The sequence below is a fragment of the Tenrec ecaudatus genome, chromosome 9, assembly GCF_050624435.1.
Source record: "Tenrec ecaudatus isolate mTenEca1 chromosome 9, mTenEca1.hap1, whole genome shotgun sequence".
NCBI classification, from domain to species: domain Eukaryota; kingdom Metazoa; phylum Chordata; class Mammalia; order Afrosoricida; family Tenrecidae; genus Tenrec; species Tenrec ecaudatus.
This window is the reverse complement of record NC_134538.1, coordinates 49,507,540-49,529,297: the sequence shown is the minus strand read 5'-3', so window position 1 is coordinate 49,529,297 and position 21,758 is coordinate 49,507,540. Positions and strand designations below refer to the sequence as shown.

The following is a 21,758-nucleotide window of genomic DNA, read 5'->3' as shown; positions in this document are numbered from 1 at the left end:
AGTCGGAGTGCCTCCAGAGATGCCTCGGTGGGTTTCTGTGGCGGTAAATCCTGATGGAAGGAGAAAGCCTCACTTTTCTCGCTTGGAATGACTAGTGGTTTTAAACTGCTGACCTAGGAGTTAGCAGCCCAGTGTGTAATCCATTATCCCGTCAAGGTTCCTACAACATGACTAACACTACAAAACACTGAGAAAACTCTACCTCTAAAAACTTGAACAAATGGAGCCACACAACATGTCCAAGGATGGGACGAATCAAAATCCTACAGATGGACATTCCCCCTAATTGTTTACCAAAAAATTGTAGTTCCAATCAGAACTTCTCAGTCAATTAGGGGCGGGTGGTGTAGAAACCAAATCTTACATCTTTAATGTGTTGAAGAAGAGCACATTTTGTACAGAAAACAAACAAAGGGCAGTTGCAGAACTAGATAGAAAAAGATAACAAACCGAGAGCCTTTCAGATGGTACGGTGCTAGCCACAAGGTGAGATACTTGAACACATTTTGTTTGGAATAAACCTACACGTGAATGAACTGAAAACTCAATAAAAATGTATGCTCTGCTTTCCAGGAAGTCTTTCCTGGCCCCTAAACCTTACAACACTGGCTTACAATCTGTCTGCTTACTGGTCCAAACCCAGTGGGCCATCCGATACAACGGAGCCCTTTCTAGTATCATATCGTGTGGACTCACCATCACTTATGAGCTCTGAGATTGGGGATAATTCCTTAATATAGCTGTGCCTTGGTTTACTCATTCCTAAAATGGAGATACTATTAAAGCTTCTCACAGGACCCTTAGGGTAAAATGGGTCACACATGGAGATGCTAAAAGAACAGTGAAGGAAACATCGGAAGTGCTCTTAACCTGCCCTAGTTCCTTGGCTTCCATATAAGAAAAATGGAGATGTAGGCAAGGAGATTGCCAACAGAGAATCCCATAGAAACTACGAAGACCCTGGGGAGGATCTTGTAAAACAATGATGAACCCTATCAAGGCTCAACACATTCCACAGCTGAAAGCTAAGAAGGTTAAAAAAAAATGCCTTTTCCTTGGCTTAGCTTTATAAGCTATAATCTTTATTTTCTCAAATTAAAAAAAAAGGCATTTGAACATCCGCTCCCTATATAAATTCAGAGCCCGGGCCATGATAAACCACAGAGGCAGAAATATTTATCTTCTTCAAATGGGTTTGGCAGACTTTGCTCAAGGGATTGGAAATCCAGCTACATTCGTTCTCTCGTTCATTGTCAACAAGCAAGCATCCCCAAACCACAAAAGACAGTGGTTATAAAAGGATGAACTGGGGGCTGCGCTATGTTGCGGTTTTGTTTGGAAATCTAGGGAATGAATGGCGTTAGAAGTGGTGGCAGGAAGCTATAAACTTTACACTAGACAGCCAGGCACGGGCCAGGAACTGCCAGGCAGTGCGAATGATGAAGAGCCACTGCACCGGGACCACAGAGGGAGAGATGGTGGGAGGCAGAGGGGAGACAGCCACTCAGCCCAGGAACAGGTGTTCCCTGCTGAGTGTTCCCCTCTGGGAGAAAGGAGCAGTGTCCTTCAGAATCGAAGAAATGCTGACTTTGTTCTGTGAATAAATATGAGGAAGAAAACCACTGCCCGGCTCAGGAGAGGCTGACAGAAAATGCAGGCTTGGCACTGATATGCAGCCTAAACCACTGTGCTGTTGCTAGGAGCAGCTGTTGCGTTGGTAACAACCCACGGTAACCCCGTGCCCAAAGGAAAGAAACACTGTCCGGTCCTACAGCATCCTGAAGATTGTATTGCATATTGGACTATTCTGAAGTAGAGGGCTCTCGCTGGCTGGTTTTTCAGAAGTAGTTGGTTAGGTCTTCCTTCCTAGTCGGTGTTAGTCTGGAAGCACCACTGAAACCTGATGAGCATTCTTGCAACATGCAAGCCTCTAGTGCCAGATGGGTTTGTGGCTGTGCTTGGTGTGCTGGCTGGGACGTGGCCCGGCCGCCCACATGAAAGGCAAGAATTCGACCACCAAGCCACTACTGCTTCGAAAGTCTCGGAAGCTCACCTAATATCACGCTTCTCCAAGTTAATGAAATGATGGTATTTTTCAGAACTTACAAAGGACTTTAGGGATCGTCTGATTCAGTGGTTTCCAAAATTGGATACATGTTTGTATCCACCCCACCCCAGTATCACTTGGTGTCCTGGCAACAATGCTGGTGACTGGGCTCCATCCCCAGAGGGCTGACTTAGTAGGGGCCAGGAATCTGCACCTTAAAAAATACTGCAGGTGATTCTGATAGAAGTGATCTGAGACTCAGTTTTAACAATGACATTGTGGTTATTAAAAAGAGAGCCCTTATCTTTTAGAGAAACTGATGAAAATCTGACTATACTGATATGCTGTCCAGCTTTGCTTCAAAATTAATCCAGTGGGGTGGAAGTTGTATCATAACGATGAAACAAGAGAGGCCCTGTGCTGGTAACTGTTGAAGTCAGATCACGGACATGTGAGGATTTGTTATACTGTCTCCTCTTGCATAGTGATTTAAAAAATAAAGTCAATCAGGGAAGAAAGGGTGATCAAGGGATGGAACCAAGCGGAAGACCATTTGGAGAAGGAAAAGGCAAGAGCTGAGTGTGGCTGGAGCATCCCATTCAGGGCAAAGCAAGGAAGTGGCAGAGATGAGGCCAGAAACCAGGAAAGACAATGCCCTTTGAAACCTTATTGGTCTGTGGACAAATTCAGATCTTTGGGGGCATATGAATATTCTGAATAGTGGAAATATAGAATTAAATCTATGCCTTAGCTCAGTGGTTCGCAACCTGTGGGTCGTGACCCCTTTGGGGGTCAAATGACCCTTTCGCAGGGGTCGCCCAATTCATAACAGTAGCAACATTACAGTTATGAAGTAGCAACGAAAATAGTTTGATGGTTAGGGCGTCACCACCACATGAGGACGGGTATTAAACGGCCGCGGCATTAGGAAGGTTGGGAACCACTGCCTTAGCTGGACCACTCTGGTGTTGTGTGGAATGATGGTTTGAAGTGATTGAGAAGGAAGCAAGCTGGAAGGTTATAGGCATCCTGGTAAGCAATTCCAGGATCTGGACAAGGAGGGTAGTGGGGAGGGAGAAAAGGAGACGGAACTGGAAAAGCGTTTAGGAGATCTCATTGGCGGGACTCCGCTGTTAGTTAGGCATGAGAGATGAGGAAAGAGAAAATAATGATTAAGTTTTCCCATTTGGGTAACTGCACCACAGCTTCCATTAGCCAGATGAAGACATACACAATTAGCAATCATTGCTTAATTGCGTCTTGAAAACAAAGGGTCTTGGTGGAAGGTAGCATCCTAGGCTGTTCACGATGGCCATCCCTGTGTTATAAATCTGTCCCTCCACTCTGCCATCTCAAATCCCTTTCTTCCCGTGGGGTCTTCCTTTGCACGCTCTAGAGACTCATAGGAAATCAACACTTTCAGCAAGATCCAACTTGTACTGATGCTAATGAACGTGTCTAAATTCCTCATTTCCCTTGCAATATGCTCAAGACTATCCTAACTCCAAAGAAAAAACCAACCACAATCAGACGCACACATGCATGGATTTCTTACTTTGATCATCAATCCTTCCCCCTTCCTTCAGCAGTCAACCATTGTCTCATTTCTTTCTTTTTGCACAATTCATTTATTAAAATCTCTGTAATGTTTCCTTCTCCACTTTCTGAATGAGACTACTCAAAAGTTACCCCCCCCCAAAAAAAAGAAGGCAGCCTTGTCAAATGCTGCCGCTCTTTCTCAGTCCTCATATTCTCCTGTTGACTTTCTACAAAACGTCAATCCTAACCTTGCTCATAAGTAATCCCACTTGGGGATACAATTTATCTTTATTATGTTAATGAGGTCTTTATCAGTACTGAGCATGTCTGAAACCTAATCACTGCAGAGGTACCAGGAGTATCATATACACAGAGACATACAAAAACCAAACTCAACTGTCATCAGGTGAGTTCTGACTTACTGTGACCCAATAGGGCAGGATAGAACTGTCCCTGTGGGCTTCTGACACTGTAACTCTTTATGGGAGTAGGTAGAAAGCCTCATCTTTCTGCTAAGTTGTGGCTGGTGGTTTTGAATTGCTGACTATTTGGTTAGCAGCCCGATGTGTAACCCATTAGTCCTTATATAGAGTCTGTCTTGTGATGCAGGCCAAGGGAATGGGCCCAGTCTCCTTATAGAGAGCTAAGTAAGCATACACAGGGGAAGGGGATCCCACATGAGCACCACCAAGGAGGAGGAATGCTGGGACAGATGTGGATATACCCCCAGAGCTGACAGAGAAAGCCTTCCTCCAGAGTTGGTGCCCTACATTTCAGGTTTCTGCATTCTGAACTGTGAGAACATTTGAATGTGTGTGTGTGTGTGTGTGTGTATCTTTAATTTTATTTCTCAAGTTACTTGCTTGGGTTATTTCAGCACCAAGATCCCTTCCTCAAACCCTATGCCCCTTTGGTCTCTGTAACAACAAGGGTTCCTAGTTCTACTCCTTCGTCTGTCCGCGGCTTTCACCATTTCTTTGTCCGCCTTTTCCAAGTCCCTTTCTTGCTGTAGATCCGCCAAGCTTCTGCCACAAACCCAACCCTCTTCTCGCTTCCCTTGACTGCTCTGGGGCCAGTCACTCACAGCATCCCTCAAGTCTTCTGCGTTCACGTCCAACTTGACAGCAGGCCATGTAGAAAAGCTTTGAGCACATCAGAAGCGTGATGCGTCCAGTCCCTTGGCCCGCATCACAGGACATATGGTGCCTTGTCGGGGAGAGGTAATCCACCCTCTCCCGGGGCTCACGGCTGGGCTGGAGCAGATTTGAACAGGACATTGACAAATGAGAGTATGTTCTGAAAAGAGCAATGGGGTTGGTAAGGGATCTAAAAACAACAACGCTCGAAACAAGCTTGAAACCCCACTGAAAAGGCCAAGAATGATGAGCCTGGGGAAGACAAAACTCTGGAGATTCATGGCAGCTTTCTTTAAGCTTGGGAAAACTTCTCACGTGCAATAGGACACGAGTGTGTTTGTTCTGCTGTTTCAGTGAACAAACATGAGAAGACAGTGTATTTTGAGGCAATAACAGGGGAAAAATTCAAATAACTCCAGTTATTTAAGATAAGCACTCTCTCTCATCCTCTCTTTAAGCTTTTTATGGTGAATTAGGTGGGGGTGTACATTTCAGTGAGCTGTCTCTCGAGGCAGTGACCTCTGCCCCTTGCTAAAGGCGTTGAAGAAGAAATGGCTGTTTTGAGAGGCAAGTTGGCCGTATTACCTAAAGTTCCTTTTCCTCCAGTATTCTGTGAATTGCTCCTTCCTACAGAGCTTGTCATCACGAAGGTCTTAACATGAATGACATGAAACCAGCTGTCCTTCCCAATTACTTGAGCCTGCCTCTGGCGGCGAGCTTTCTCTGCACAGGCTCCTGACTAGAAATATCAAGCACCTCCCATTCCTTTCGCTCCGTCAGACTCTGCATCTCTAGCTTCAGAATGTGTCTTCGGCCTGCTCTTAGTGTTTTGTGCCCACTGATACTTTTATAATCCAGACTGGTCAGATCGCAAGTAGGCTTCAGTTTTCGGATTTGTGAGTTCCAATAAAGCCTGAGAAGATCACACCCAACCAGCTCATGGCATTGGTCAGGAGAATGGAACACAGACAAATGGCAAGACTTGTTTAAGGTCACACAGTCTACCGACAGCAGTGAAGGATATAGGCTCCAAGACTCTTGGTTCCGTGCTGTTTCCACTGGCCCATAACACGACAGTCCTGGGATCTGTCCTCACAGCCACTCAGTTTACTTAATATATTTCAGCTGAACTGGTGTGATACAGATTGGCTGTATCTGAACCACGGGGCGATTGCTTTATTTGTATAGCGGTGTGGTAGTCCTTGGAAAACGTGTATGTGTTAATCTAGGAATAATCCCCAATCTCTTAATTGTAACCGATCACCAGGTCTGCTTTGAGTTAAATAATACTGCTCTTTTCAGTGCTTCTCACACATATTGCCAAAGTAGGACTGCTGAATTGTGAAATAAAGAAGAATTCTAGCCAGTTCAAGCTCTCTAGAGTCTAAAAATCCAGGTCATTTGGAAACTAAATGTATCACTGTACTCCAATGAGTACAAAAATTACATATATCATGTTAACTGGCTATGCCCCGATTACTCCCATCAAAGTTCCTGGACTCACGTGGGTTCTTCTGTTGCAATTCTGGTCTCTTCTAGTTCTTGCGCTTGTTTAAGCCAAGGTAACTTCGCTTCCACTGGACTTTTTTCTAGGAAGAAAAACAAACCAGGAACTTAAAAAATGAGCATCGTTACTATTATCATGAAGGATCTGGATACATGATTGTTATTACTAATGTAGCAACATTTCTGAAATGCGACTTCTGCCTTTTAGCACAATACAGTAAGTAAACTCTGGCTTGAACCCAAAATATCTGCCATGGTTTTTAATGAGCAAATTTGCACACTGCAACCCAGTCAATTCCAAGGCATCGCTGTTGGATGTGTTCTCCGAGTTAGCAGGGAAGTGTGTGCTATTAATCGGTGCTTTTGCATGTTTTCTCCATTTCAATCATATTGTCTTGCTGGCTTTGGCCACAGATTCGCCTTGCCCACTGAGTGCAGAAATTGGCAGAGAACAGCACGAACATGGCGGTTTAGGAAGTGGGGAGGGCAGTGTGAGAGAAGCCACAGGACGGCTTTCTCAAATCTTTATTCTTGTTAGAGTTGCTGAGAGGGATGGCTACCCATGCTAATGGGAATGTATGAGCAAGACGGTGCTCCTTTCTTTCCTTTGACAGAGGGGGAAATGAAGGGAGACAGCAAGTAATTCTGAGCTGCTTTGGAGAAACCACGAAAGCAAACCCCATTGCCATGGAGTCCATTTTGACTCAGAGAACCCCTATAGGACACGGCAGAGCTGCCCTCCTGGGTTTATGGGAGCAGAAAGCCGCATGGGCTGCAGTTTCAACTCGCTGACCTTAGCGGGAGTTGTAACCCACGAAGCTGCCAGGGCTCCCTGAGCAAACCACAGCCACACAAAAAATGGCTGTGAAAATGCCAAGAGCCACGGAATGCACAAGGGAGGAGAACGGTCTTCTCTGTGGATTCCCGTGAAAAGCCCGGGGGCACAACCGTTCGTGCTGGTAACTAACAGGAAGGCAGGTACACCTGACCTGGCGAAAGAACTGGTGATGCACTCCTCCAAAGGTCATAGCACAGAGAAGCAATGAGTCAGTCCTGCTCCTCCACGTGGGCTTGATCTAAGTCAATAATCTCCTGGAGGGCGCCCGGCAGGAACATGGACTTATTATACTATCAGTGTGTACACCATGCCGACATGGTAGAACAAATCCTGGTTGAATAATTAATTAAGGCAATTTGTATGGATAATGAGCCCAGCTATAATGCAGAGCTCCCTGATCCCTCTAAAGTACTAAGGCAGACTCTGACTAGCAGCCAGAAATAATCTTTTTCCACTTCGAAAAAATAAAAGAAATCCAAAGGCCTTCAAAAAGTTATCGGTGGTACTGAATTATACATGCAGAAGTTGTTGAATTGGAGAATGTTTTGTTGTGTATATTTTGCCGCAGTTATACGAAATAATTATGTGAATAACAACGAGTCTGAGGAAGAAGAAAATGTCTTAGAATTGATTGTGGCGATTATTATCCCACTCTTCTTGATGTGATTGAATTATTGAATTGTAATGCCGTGTGGATGAAGTGCCAATAAAACCGTTAGAACACTGTTATTGGGAACAGTCTATTATCCTTTGCTTCAGTTTTCTGTGATCTTTTTTAAGGCCTCTCACATTTAGTCCCAGGCATGGAGACAATACAGGGGAAGAGTATGTATCTAAGAAAATATGAATGCGATCCATGTCTTCCAATTCACGAGGGACAAGGGGAACTGCGCGAGAAACCCTAAATGTGTCTGAAGATCAAGATCCGGCACTGCAAACCTTCATTCCTTCCTGGTTAGGCACTAAGACGTGATTGTTCTTCCCTAGAAGATCTACACTGGTCTTCCCTCAAGAAACGAAAGTCCAGAGTTGGTTGCCTCAAGAAATTAGCGGACCCATGCACCAAGCACTGCAGAAACGAAGCATGAGCTCTTCTTCGGAAGCTAAATGCCTCCTGTGTTCCCCTACTTACTGTCACCTCCTGCTCTGTTCTGTGTTCTCTTTCTTCTCCTGCTCAACCTCTCTCTCTCTCTCTCAATGCAGGGCTTCAACAATTTTTTTATGTCCACCAAGAAATATTAGAACAAAGCTAGAGAGATAGGAACTGGTCACTATATCCCGAGACAACTCAAAACTCATGGCCATCGACTCAATGCTGATTCAGAGTAACCACATAAGACAGGGTAGAACTGCTCCTGTGGGTTTCCAGGACTGTAACTCTTTCATGGGAGTACAAATCCTAGTATTTCCCCAGAGGAGCAAAGGGTGGTTTTGAACTGTTGATGTTGTAGTTGGCAGCCCAACACATAGCCACTATGCCACTGGGGCACCACTGAGACAGCAGGAGCTCAGATTTCCTTCAAGAGCAGCAAATCATATATACCCATCCAGGTCTTTCTGCTGTGGAGCTGCTGGGTATGTTTGAACATTTGTGCTAGCAGCCAAGCACTCTATGGCCCCGAGACTCCTCTAAAAGGAAGTTAAAAATAGAGTTGAAGTAGAAAGGCTGCAACAGTAAAATAAGATCTGGAAAACACCATTTGATTTGCATTTAAAATGCACCATCAACTTACCTTTTGGTTTATAACACGGGATGGGGATGATGCATTCTTCCTTGATGTGTAGCTTCAGTGGTGGATTGCAGCCCCCAACATGCTCTCCAAGGTGGTTGATGCACAGAACCACCCGGTAACGTAACCCACGACCACAAGTCACTGTGCACTTCACAGAGAAATAAAGAAGGAAACGACAGCCTTTTACAAGAAGGGATACACGATGATATTAAAGTATCATGAGCAAAGGAAAGCCACTGGCCTCCATGAATATCAATACAGATAATTTAGGGATAAACGTTAAATACAGTCCAAGGACCCTATCTGTTGGCATCGACGCAGTGGCAGGGAGTTTGGTTAGAAGACTGTGGGGATGACTTTCTGCGATTCTTTTACTTCTGGATCCCTCCTTAGTAACAGATTCCTTCTAAGATCCACAGCCAAGAGTGTCTAAGATGAGATCACAGCACAAGACAAATAAAAATGTCTTGAAGTTTTATAGCCCAAATATGAAAGAAATTATACAAGGCCATCCTAAATTTGATTTCAAATTTACATGACATTGTCAAAATCGATTTGTAAAAATGAAAGCAACATTTCTAGACTATGAGTAAAAAAAATTAAATTTGGATTCACCACACTACAGGAAAGACTGAATTTTTGTTCTACTCTGTTTATAGAAATTGCTCGTGTCAAATCGATGTCATGCAAACAGTCCATCAAAAATATAAGTCAATATATTAGAGGTGTATCTGTCAATTCAAATGAATAAATAGATCATGTAACTTTTCCCCGTGAAGGTTTGTAAAGTGCTGACAGGTTTTCCTATTCTTCAAAGGTCAGCCCCAGGCAGTATAAATAGCATACCCCTAAAGCCCCTGGGAAGGCTCGGGGTCCTTGAGCACTTGCTTCAGGTCAGGCATGGCCTTGCACATGTGATTTCCCTGCTCCTCCCAGAGCGCACACAGGCCAACAGCTTCATATGCATTAAACAGGTGAGTGAAGAACAAGTTCACTACCTAAAGATCTTGCTCAAAGGTCACATAGTTCCCACTCTCTGATGGCTCAGTGACTGCTCTCGAAGCTTCTTGCCATTAAACTGTCTGCTGTCAGTCTTTTCCAACACTTGTCTATCTCAACTCATTGATTTAAGATATAACACATGAATTACTTTCAACAAAAACCATACACGCTTTGTAGTAATCAAATCCTGGATCAAGGACAGTTCTCATCTCAACACCAACATTTCCATCTTCTCTTCCGATTCTTAGTAACATGAATTCTTCTCAGACTAGTTGAGTTAGGGCCCTTGCAACTTCTAGTCAGTCCATGTCATTCCTGCCTCTCCTTGGCTGGGCCATGCCCTGCTCAGCCACAGTGATTTTGTCTATGGCCTGTCACTTGTCAAAAATCTACTATGTGTCAAGGACTTGGGAAGCAATACAGCAAAGACTACTGGTCAACTCTGTTCTAACAATGGGTCCTTCGAGACAGGCCATAATCTTTAATGTTAATTATTTTTACCACTACTGATACTCAAGGTCTCTTACATTGTCCTCCAATTATTTCCCTAATTGTTTAGAAAGGAGGGACCACGTTCATATATGACTTTAGATCTTCCAGGATGTTCAGCACATTCAGGCATGTAGCAAAATAGTCAAAGAAACCTGAGATTTCATAGAGAGGCATGTTCCCACACCTTACCTGAGACCACTCCATTGCAATCCACTTGGGGCAATCAAACAGATTACAAGTTTGCATAACCTTGGGCTTGGGGGCGTACATGCACTTCCATTCTTCCACTTGTAGTATCTCTCCGTGCATGGACTCCTCCACACACACAAAGCTACGTCGCTGAATCCCTCCTCCACAGGACACTGAGCACGCGGTCCAAGGATTATGTTCCCAGCTCAAAAGCAAACAAATAAAAACACATTATTCATTTGCTTGTTTGTTTGTGCATTTCAAGTATACAAAGATAGTCACAGGAGCTATTTCCTCAGGACACAATTGTGGCTCAGTTGAAAGAACCCCAGAATCCTGGATCTTAGTCTTATTCTTACGTACAATCTCGAGAGTCTCTGAAATGGAAGAGTCTGTCCAGACAGAATTACTAGAACATCAGAGAGACTCAAAGTCATAAAGGGCCGCCCCAGTCATCTGCGGTCTAGGTAGAAGGGGTTCCAATTTTTTAGCACTTGCAATGCTTGACCTTCCTCTGTATTCTTGTTAGTGGCTGGCAAGCCATTGTGACTCAGGGCCATTCTATGTGCTGCAATGGAGAATCGCGCCACAGGGTTTGCAGGGTGCTATTTGGGGAGTAGCTCGCCAGGTTTTTCTTGCGCGGCACCTTTGCGTTGGTTCAAATTGCCGGCTGTTTCGCTGGTAGGTGAGTGCTTACGCATTTGAACCACTCGGGGGACTCCTTTTGCAATCTGCTTGCGTTAATTACCCAAAACAGAAAGAAGGACACGTGTGACTCACCGAGGCAGCGGTTGGAAGTGATCGTAGGGCATAATCTCCTTAAATCCATCACTACAAATGAAATTACTGTCAGAATATCATCTAAAAATCACCCAGTTTAAATCCATCACTACAAAAGAAAATCAACCAACCCATTTATTCTTTGATCAACATAGACTGGACACCCCAAGAGGAAACTTCTTCAAATGGAAAACTCAATATCCCAAGTATTAATATATGGCACCACCATCCCAGTTCTAAGTGAAAATGTAGAAAACTGAACTAGTGGTATTTATTGATCAAAGAAAACCCACTTTCTTAATCCAGATACATGGCTCATTGCTATTTATCATGCAAAAAGTTGTTCTGATCAAACATATAAACTGCATATGAATGCAATGACATATAGTAGGTCTTCAGGAAACCATTTTGCTTCAGAAAAATTGTTCTTCAAAAAGGTCCCTATTAACAATTAGGCTCCATTGAGATGACAGGAAATGAGCAGTTTAGTGATAGGAAATGAAATCCACTGAGATTGCTTCCTTTTCCACTTGCGCATCTCTGCCTTAGCCAGCTGGCAGACACCTGGGGGATTCTGGGACTTGATATTATGCTGTTATTTTAAGATACTGTAGTAAAGCCAGGAAACTTCCCCAGGCAATCCAAGTCAGCAGGTACTAAATTATACAACAGGATAGTTTATGCATAGCTTTTCCGCTTCGGCATGAAAACTTTCTACTTCCTTGCACAATGCATTATTTATACTGAATTTAATATGAACACTTCAATAGTCCAACCCTGGCAATGGGTGACCCGGTTGAAAAGCTAAAACAGTGGGTTGCGGATATTGATGACTGTCAGATGGCCTGACGTTGTGGTTGGAAGAAGCGACTCAGCTGGGGAGGCTCTAAAGGACTCATTATAACAAGTTTAAGCATCCACAGTACATGGACACGTGGCCCAGTTCCAGGGGGAGGCAGGCCATGAGTGCCCTGAGGAGCAAATGCGTCCCAATGTCTATTATCAGCCTGGAGAGGAACGCGACCACAGACACCTGTCACTAGTTAGGAAGCGAGCTGGAGGCCGCCCTGTAGAGACGGATCGGGCTGAGGGCGGTTGATCTGTTTCTGTCTAGACCGAGGGGCCGAATTCACACCTGGAAGGGCAGGGGTCCATGCTGCACTCCTTCAGCTTGGGCTTGGGTTTGACATTTTCAGGGTAGTAATGGCAGTAGTGGTCAGGAACCACCCTCTTCAAGCGGATGTCCACACACTCCGCAGAATTGAGCTGATAGCCTAAAGGGGAGACAAGGCAAGCCTGAAGATGGCGACTGTTTCCTCTGGACTTGGCAAAGCCATTTCTGGCCACGCACGCACTCTCTCCTCCCCACCCCCACCGACTCTTCCAAGAGTCTTCACTGAGTTGTTCTCAACTCTGACTGTACGGCAGACTCACATGGGCAGCTTGTCATATGTATCAAAGCTCAAGACCCTTCCCAGTCCAATTAAGTTAGAAGCTCTGTGGCTGGGGTCCAGAAAATGAGTGGTGTTGTTTTTGTTTTTTTTTAAAGATTCCAGGTGATGTTAAAGCGATTGACATGCGTGGCTGGGACTGAAAACCACTACTTGAATTGCCCGCGATCCAGGTGACTCAAATGTTACAATAACAGCAGACGCCACCGGGTGGACGGGACTCTCCTGTGGACTCCATGTGTTTCACATTAGAAGTGAGCTCCCCTAAAGCTTTTTTGCTGAGTTCTCACCAGGTCTTTCTTCCAAAGTGCCTCGGGGTGCACTCGGAGGCCCAATCTTTCAGTTAGCAACTGAGCATGTTACACAGTGGCCACTGTCAGGTGCCATGTCGGGTCAGTTCCAGCCCGTACTGCGCCTATACACCATAGACTCAGACCCTGCTGGATGCTGCGCTGTCTTTGCAATGGTGCTATGTTTGTGATCATTGTCAATCTGGCTCCTTGAAGGTCATCTGAAGAGGGACGTGAGGACTAATATCAGACTTATCAACTTGAGCTGGACTGGGCTGGCATGTTTTATTGACATATAACTACTTCTTGATATAAAATCAAGTTCATTCTTTTACATACATATATGAGTATCACTGGATTTGTTGCTTGTGAACATGGCCTAACACAGGTTTATATAGGGGTGAACAAAATCCATTTTCCTAGCCCCGAGCCCCTTTCCCCTAACCCACAGGCCATCAAATGGGAAAGGAATGAAGACTTATTCCTGATTCGATTTAATTTATACAGTTTCTGAAGAATGTGCACATTCCAAATAGAGGAGTGTTGTAGAGTGAAAACACAACTTACAAAGCGACACTCGTACTTCCTGAAAGATCTAATTCCAGGTTTCCTGTCACTGCATAAGTATAATGTTAAATTTAAAAATTTTTTTAAGTACATTTTTCAAAAAATAGAACTAATTCTTCTAAAAAGTGACAACCGCCTCCAGCTTCTCACTCTACACAAACACAAATGAAGCTTAAATATTTAACCAATTAGTCTAAAGGTCTAAGATCTACATAAAGGCCTAGGTGCCTAGAGGAACCTGATTTTCTCAACCACTAGACAGCTTTGTACAAGATACGGCTGGGGTGTGGGCTGCTTATCAAAAGACCTATTAGGATGTGTTATAAAAAGCAAGGTCGAAACCACAAGAATGGAAATCCAAATGGAATCAATAAAATGTGACTCTGGTGCCCAAATCTGCCAGAAGGTCTACAATATCATACAGCATTGGCAAGGGCAAGGGCAACCTCCAATCAGTGCCGTACTGGTCTCAAGGGTCCCACAACCCTGATCAGACAAGACTCGTGCAGCCCACCCAAATACCCAAGGGACTTGACAGACCAACAGACTAATTTTCCCGATTACCCAAAAGGTTCCAACATGCCATTGTACTAACATGCAGATTTGATAACGGCTATAATTACATCTGGGTAATGCACTCCTGTGAGTGTTTGTCGGTGCTCTTCTCCGCACGCCCACCCCCGTCTAAGTGCAGAAAGAGAGGACAGTTTCTCAAGTCAGCGAAAATATTCCTTCTAAGTGGACACACACTTCTTTCTAGAAGGAAGCAGGTAGCATTACAGGTTGTTTATCATTTGGGGACAGACAATTGTTTTTCCTCTTCATTTAATGGGAGTTCAGAAATCACGAAAAGTGAAAGAAATCAGGGAAATTCTCTCTCCACAAGGGAGAGGCGGTGGCCCAGTGGCAAAGCACTCGGATGCTAACCAAAAGCCAGCGGTTGACCCACCAGCCCCTCCTCAGGAGAACGAGGCGGCCATCTGCCTCTGTTGACATTGATGGAGCCGCTCGACTCTGTCCACTCGGATCAATTTGTTGCCCCTCAATATATTACTTTAAAAAAAATTAAGTTCTGCGATTCTTCCAGTGTGCTGAAAATGGCAGGCTCCAGGGGCACCCTGTGGCAGCCTACAGTCTCCCTGTGTTCCCACAGGCACAGCTACCTGTGGCGACAAACACGGGGCTAGGTGCTCTGATGCAGCTCTGCAGGACCAATTGTGTCTTTCCACGGGCACTTCACTCCGGGAAACTCCTCCCAGGAATGGGATCAACAGAACTAAGGAGAACCTCCCAGTAGAATAACCCTCCCAAAGCAGAGGGGTGTTTGGGTGAGTATGTATGTATGTATGTATGTATGTATGTATGTATGTATTATTTGTCTGTTTTGGCTTACGTGTTAGTCTTTCTGACTGTGCATGAGTGCTGGAGAATACAGCAGAAACAAAGAGCCATGTGTTCTTTGGGTTTTGTTTGTAAGACTATAAAGGTACCGCTGGCTCTTTGCTTTGGGGGTACATGAGCAGGTTCTTGTCTTTCTTAGAATCATGAGCCCTAGAGCCACCTGGCTGGAAGGTGTTGGGATTCTGCTTCTGGGTATAAAATATGAGTCTGTGCGTGGAGGCCTGTCCTGCTGTGAGGGTTCACGTTGACCTAACACATCAGCAGCATAACTGAGACTGCAAGCAACAAGATGCAACTGAAGCACTGTGGCCTCTGTAGCTCTGACAGATTCTCAGAGAAAAATTTTAAACAAACTTCAGGTTTAGATTCTGACATAACAGCTATTTCCCAAGTGCTTGCTTCTTGCCAAACCGTGTTCCTTGATGTGCTTAATATCATTTCGTCCCCCAACAACTTTGTCAGGGGACTATTTTAAGTCCAATTTGCAGATGGAAAGACTTAAGCTCAAAAATGTCTCAGAGCTAATTAGTGGCAAAGCCAAGAAGAAAATCCAGAGCCTTGATCTCCAACTCGACACGTCCTCTAGGCCATGCTGCCTCTTGATAGAAATGTTGGCCAGTACATTTTGGAGACTAGGATTAGCCAAAAAAAAAAAAAAAAGCTCGGAGGCCTAGGTTTGGGGAGACTTGTTGGGCTCGCCTAGCCCATCGTCTCAATTCCAAGCAGTGTGTCACCTCAGCCAGCTTTAAGCAAGGTCAGATGTTTTTAAGAATTATTACTCGTACAGCCTGCTAGCAAAACAGTGACTCAAAGATCTGAAAGTGCTGTGCTTCAGAAAAGGCTTATACGATTCTATAAAACACAGTGTCGCCTTCAGGGGGAACTGGAATTGCTCGTTTCTGACAGAACAGACAGCAAATACCGCACAGGTTTGCGGGCCATCTACTCCAGCGTTTGTTGTCATTGTTTTTATTTTTGTGTCCGTGTGCTATTTATGGAAAAAGATGACCATTGTCCAGTTAGGATAGTAATATAAAATTGTTTCATGAATTTGTTTAAGTTTTGTTTTTAACACCTGACAAATATCTTAAATAGATTAATAGAACACTCGTGGCATCGATATGGCAAAAAGAGTGCAGATGATAAGCTACTGGGTCCCTGGGTGGTGTCAATCGGTTTGCTTCTATCCGGAGACACCTCAGACGAGGTCTGGCCATCTACAACAGCGTCAGTCGTGAAATCCCTATGGTACACGGGTCCACGCTGAGACACCTCGGGATGCCATAGCCAAAGTTGACCCACTGGGAACTGGTTTGGGAATATAAGCACAGCTGATATCCAGAGAGACTGCTCTGAAGAAGGGTGGTTCTCAACTTGATTCTTCACAGGAATCACCCAGAAGGCTTGTGGAAGCACAGAAAACTACGCTTCTGATTTTCTGACTCAGTATGTCTGGGGTAAGATATGGAAATTTGCATTGCGAACTAGTGCCTAGGGCATGCTGATGTTGCTGGGCTCCAAGCAGCATTTTGAGAACAGTTGGTGTACAACCATAATCAAGAGGTGTGTGGGCCCAAGCCTGGCCCTCAGAAGAATTAACTGGGAAATTGGAAACATTCTTCTTATGTTTTCCTTTTGAGGCTCTATTCAGCCCCCCAAACCCCGTCTCTCTTTCCTTCTCAGGTTTCCCTGGGTTCTAGGTTCTGCAGTACGTCACACAAGGGCACCTACCAGCCAGGTTTCAGAGGAAATCTATCTCAGGGCCTCTAAAAGCCAAACCAAACTCACCGCCATCAAGTAGATGCTGACTTATGGCAACCCTATAGGTCAGGGTAGAACTGTTCTTGTGAGCTTCTGAGAATGTAACTCTGAAGGGGAGTAGAAAGCCCCATCTTTCTCCTAAGGAGCGGCTGGTTGTTTCAAAGTGAAGAATTTGTGGCTAGCAGCCCCACCTGTAACCAGGAGACCAGAAGAGCTCCTTGTTTCAGGGGCATCTTTTCTGAAATGTGATATTGGCCAAGGAAGCCTCCTTAACATACATGAGAAAAAAGGACAGAGACAAGTTCAATTTCTAGCTCTGGGAGTGATCTGATATTCTGAAGCCCTGGAGGAAAAATGAGGTTGGGCTTTGAGGAGCTGGACTGAAGGAGGAGGACTACTTCTAGCTCTTCAGAAAAATCTGTACCCTGACAAGTCCCAGATACAGGAGCAGATGCCATGGAGGCAGCCCAGTGGAGACACAAGAGCAAAGTCATTTGAGGTTGGGCTTTAATTGACATCAGCCAGAGCTGTCAATTAAAGGTTCTGACTGAGCCCTTTATTAGCTGTGTAAGCTTGAGTATGTCCCTTACCCTCTCGAAGCTTCAGTCTCACCCTGCATTAAGAGCAAATAAGCAAACAAGCACACAAACCAGTTGCTGTAGGTCAGAGAACTGTGCTCTGTGGAGTTTTCAAAGGCTGCCTTTTGGGAAGGAGATCTCCAGGTCTTTCTTCCAAGGCACCTTGGGTGGACTCCAACCTCCAATCTTTGGGTTAGCAGGTGAGCATGTTAGCAATGGTCTGCCTTAGAGACTCCTTACACATAAATCAATGATAAAAAAATAAAACCTTCCATAGACCTGCGTGCAGAAACAGGTGTAGCATGTAGCTGGTACTTAGCGAATGTTCAGTAAACAGTGCCTGGTACTCTTAAGGACTCAACGTAAGTCTTTCTAGTGATTCTTCTAACTCATGGTGCTAAAGCTGGCACTTGCTGACCACTATTCACTCTTCAGTTTAAAATTTCAGGGCAGAAGAGAGTTATCTTGACATTGGCTGCTGGTCAACTCCTCACTTGCTCCAGGGGGGGTCACCATGTGCTCCTGATCATACAATGTTTCGTTGATAGGAAGAGCATGTGTGAGGCCTGGATTACACTTGGTTCCAAGCCTACCTTAAGCAAAAAAAACAAACAAACAAGAGTTCTCCCCAATCTTGCAGTAGATACCCTGTCTCTTTTTGGTTTATCCTCTCACAACTGGGGAGGGTGTGGGGAAACCCCTATCTGTTAGGGCCAACGCTTACATGGACTTGATCAAACTAGGCAATCAGTTGACCTCCTTGCTTCTCAGATTTTCCAGAGCCAAGTGATGCCAACAGTTTGCACTCCACCACTGACCGAAAGGTGGGTGGTTCAAACATGCCCAGAAGCACCAGGGAAGAAAGGCTCCACCTGCTTCTGATTGAAGTCAAGAACTCACTACAGAGCAGTTCTGTTCTGTGACACAGGGCGTCACTGAGAGTCAGAATGGACTTGATAGAAATGGAGCTGGGTTTTTGCTTTATTTATTTATTTTAATTTGGAGGAGAGATAGACTAGCTTTTTGCCTGTCTTCAAGAATAAAGGCCGATCCATATTCAGGAAAATGAATGCATTCCAGCAGCTGAGTAATATGCTATGTGATTAGACATCTCTAAGTACTACATTGAACTTCAAATCAGCTTCAACAATGTCAACGTGCAATTACCAACTCCGAGTTCTAAGTATTCCTGAAGGGAATCAGTGGCTCACCTCCTCCACATGTCACAGTACAGGGAAAGAAATCTGTCTGTCTCCACTGATGACTGATTGGCTGGTAAAAAAAGAACTGGACCACGCTGTCTTTGGCCACTGTGTACCTGGTCTGGAAAGAGAGAGCTGTGGTAACACATTTGCATACAATGAACTAGTGAGTTCCATACCTTTCAACATAAGACAAAATTAATTTAAGTATATCGACAACTTCACATATATCATATATATCACATATATCAGACTACAAGACACAGGATGCCAAGGACTTCAAGAGGTGATATCATTGCATTTAGATTTGTCATAAATGGGAGTTGAAGAAGTCATCAACAAATCTCCCTGGAGTAATTCCCTCCATACCCTCCCACCAGCTCCCCCCCGCCCCAAGGCAATCGATGTCTATGACTGGGTTCTAAAGGAGGAAGCAAGGCTTTCCTGTCAACATTATTTTTCTCCCAGATGCATTTGATTTTAATTCCTGTGAAGTGCATACTGAAGCTTAATCTGGTTTTGTCTATAATATGACATGTAAGTAAGATTCTTAAAATTTTAACAGTAATGTCTTTTAGAAGATTCTTCTGAAGGCACCACTGCACAATTTCACATGTGTGAAAAATATAAAGTATTTGCATATGAGTATTCTGCTACTTAATTACAAGGGACAGGGACACTGCTGAAGGTGACCAGCAATTATATCCAGAGTTAGAGATTACTTCCAGGGCCTTTTTCTCAAATTGCGGGTTCCCACCTTACTTTTTCCCTTTCTTCATGATGTAACTAATCACTGAACGGAGGAAATTTCCTAAATGCACTACAAAAAGAAAAACAATCAAAAATAAGATATGGAAAAGTTTGCAAAAAGTTATGCTCCTCCAGGTGCCCTCTTTAATACCTCTTTAATGGTGCTAGAAAAAACTGAACATCTGCAGAGAAATGAAGCAAGTCGCCTACCTCCTTCATGCACAAGGACAAACTCAAGGCAGACCACAAACCTAGAGGTAAAACCCCAAACTATTAGGACTATCAATAAGGGAATTGGAACAAATCTGAGAACGTTGACTCAGGGAATACAGAGGCTATTGGAATAGTGAAGGACACAAACACAGAGGAGGCACAAATTGACAAGTAGGATATACTAAAGATAAAACACTTGTGTACATCAAAAGAATCTGCCAAGAGAGCAATAAGAGAAACCCCAGGATGGGAAAACATCTTTAGCAATGGCACATCAGACAAAGGCTTTATTACTAAAATGTACAAAACTCTGCTAACTTACAACAAGAAAAAAACCAATGGTCCACTGAGGAGGTGGACAAAGGACCTGAGCATGAGTTTCTCAAGGGCAGAAATCCAAAGGGCCAATAATTATATGAGAAAATGTCCCAGATCTCTAACCATAAGAGAAATGCAAATTAAAGCAACTATGAGATACCACCTCAAAGATAGTCCAATTCAAGAAATCAGAAAGTAACAAGTGTTGGAGAAGCTGTGGAGAGAGAGGAACTCTCATCCACTGCTGGTGGACCTGTAGGTATATACAGTCATTATGGAAATCAATTTGGCAATATCTAAAACAGATGAAAATTGAACTAGTATACACCTTAGCAATCCCCTTACTGGGCACATACCCAGGAGAGGCAAGAAACAGACCACAGCCAGATATCTGTGCTCCAATGTTCACCGCAGTGCAGTTCACAATTGCAAGGAGTTGGAAACAACCTAAATTTCCATCAACAGATGAATGGATTAAAAAACTGTGGTACATCCATACAATGGAGTACTATGCATCCCTAAAAAGCAGTGATGAATGCATGAAGCACATCACTGCATGGGAAGAACTGAAGGAAATTATGCTAAGCGAAGTAAGCTGAGCACAAAAGGACAAATGCAACATGAATCTGCTGAGGTAAGCTCAAAAATGCAAAAGGGGCATAAGGAAGAAGCTACTATATACAAACATTGCTGGGGTGAGGTTCAGGAAATATGGCAGGGGCCAGACTAAACCCAGGGATACATATGATAGCCAATTAAAAAGGAGGGGGGTGGGGAGACATCAGTAGCCAGGGGAACAGGGCACTAACCCAGCCAAGGGGAGGGTGTTGTTTATATCTCCACAAGGAAAGAGGGACCAGACTTCCACCGGTGCTACAAGACAATAACGCAACACACTGACATGAAGCAGGGACCCGATAGAGAATCCTGAGTGGCCATCCCCATTACCAACTAAGTGAACACTCCCCCCACCTGTAGCCCCCCCCCCACCGAAGAATTCATTTCAGAGGACAGCACTGAAGCTACAGCTCAAGGAGAGGGCTGTGGATGATCAGAGCACACAGGAGCCAACAAGGGGGGAGGGGAAAAGAGTGAAGTACATCCTAGCCCACCCAGACCTGAGGAAGTTATTTCTGTTCATAGCAGCCAATGCACAGAGAGGACCATAGGGCCAGCCCCACCATGAGACACGATGTTCCTCACTGACCCATAGCACTACAGGGGACAACACTGGGGCACACGGCAGGAACTGTGCTTGCTCTGACCCCACCACACTGAAGCGAAACACGAAAGGCATGCAAAGAACAGCAAGGGGAGCAGAGCAACAAAGTCCCCAGGGAATACCAAAAATGGACTTTGGGACCAGGGCATGGCACCCCATCAGACTCGACTGAAAAACACTTGTAAAGGACAACAAATAGACCTTGAACTATTTATTGACGTGTTTTTTTTTTTTTTGGTCATTGGCTTTTGTTGTGTTGTTGTGGGAGCTATTGTTTTATTTTTTATTGTTGCTTTGTTTTTCTCAGTCTTGTTTTTGTGCATATTATATCGCAGCATGTCTATCTAAATAAGATAGGTGGGAAAAACAAGCCGGAGGAGAAAGCCGGAGGACAGTTCTGGCGGGACATGGGAGAGGGAAAGGTGGGGGAAAGGAAGTAGGTGTTAACAAACCCCAGGGACAAGGAAACAACAAGTGACCAAAAATCAATGGCAAGAAGGGCATAGGAGGTCTGGTAGGGCTTTATCAAGTGCAATGTAACTGAGAGGAATTACTGAAACTCAAATGAAGACTGATAGTCTTGACTGTTGTGGGACAAGGGGAAACTAAAAGGAAATAGAGGAAAGAACTAGGAGGCAAAGGGCATTTATAGAGATCTAAATACAGGCATGTACATATGTAAATATATTTATATGTAACCAGAGGGAAGTAGATCTATGTATATATATTTATAACTTTAGTAT

The 21,758-nt window shown here is 44.3% G+C and overlaps 1 protein-coding gene across 5 annotated transcripts in view; it reads right to left on the bottom strand.

Annotated features, from left to right (window-relative positions):
- ADAMTSL3 (ADAMTS like 3) overlaps positions 1–21,758 on the bottom strand; it is a 398,206-nt gene that overhangs the window by 134,391 nt on the left and 242,057 nt on the right. For all 5 annotated transcript variants that reach the window (XM_075558058.1, XM_075558055.1, XM_075558056.1 and 2 more), the window contains exons 10-15: positions 18,522–18,633; positions 12,398–12,536; positions 11,263–11,313; positions 10,483–10,687; positions 8,800–8,947; positions 6,227–6,311 (exon numbers count right to left, since the gene is read on the bottom strand). In XM_075558058.1, coding sequence (XP_075414173.1) covers positions 6,227–6,311; positions 8,800–8,947; positions 10,483–10,687; positions 11,263–11,313; positions 12,398–12,536; positions 18,522–18,633 — 740 coding nt within the window. The remainder of the gene's footprint in view (positions 1–6,226; positions 6,312–8,799; positions 8,948–10,482; positions 10,688–11,262; positions 11,314–12,397; positions 12,537–18,521; positions 18,634–21,758) is intronic.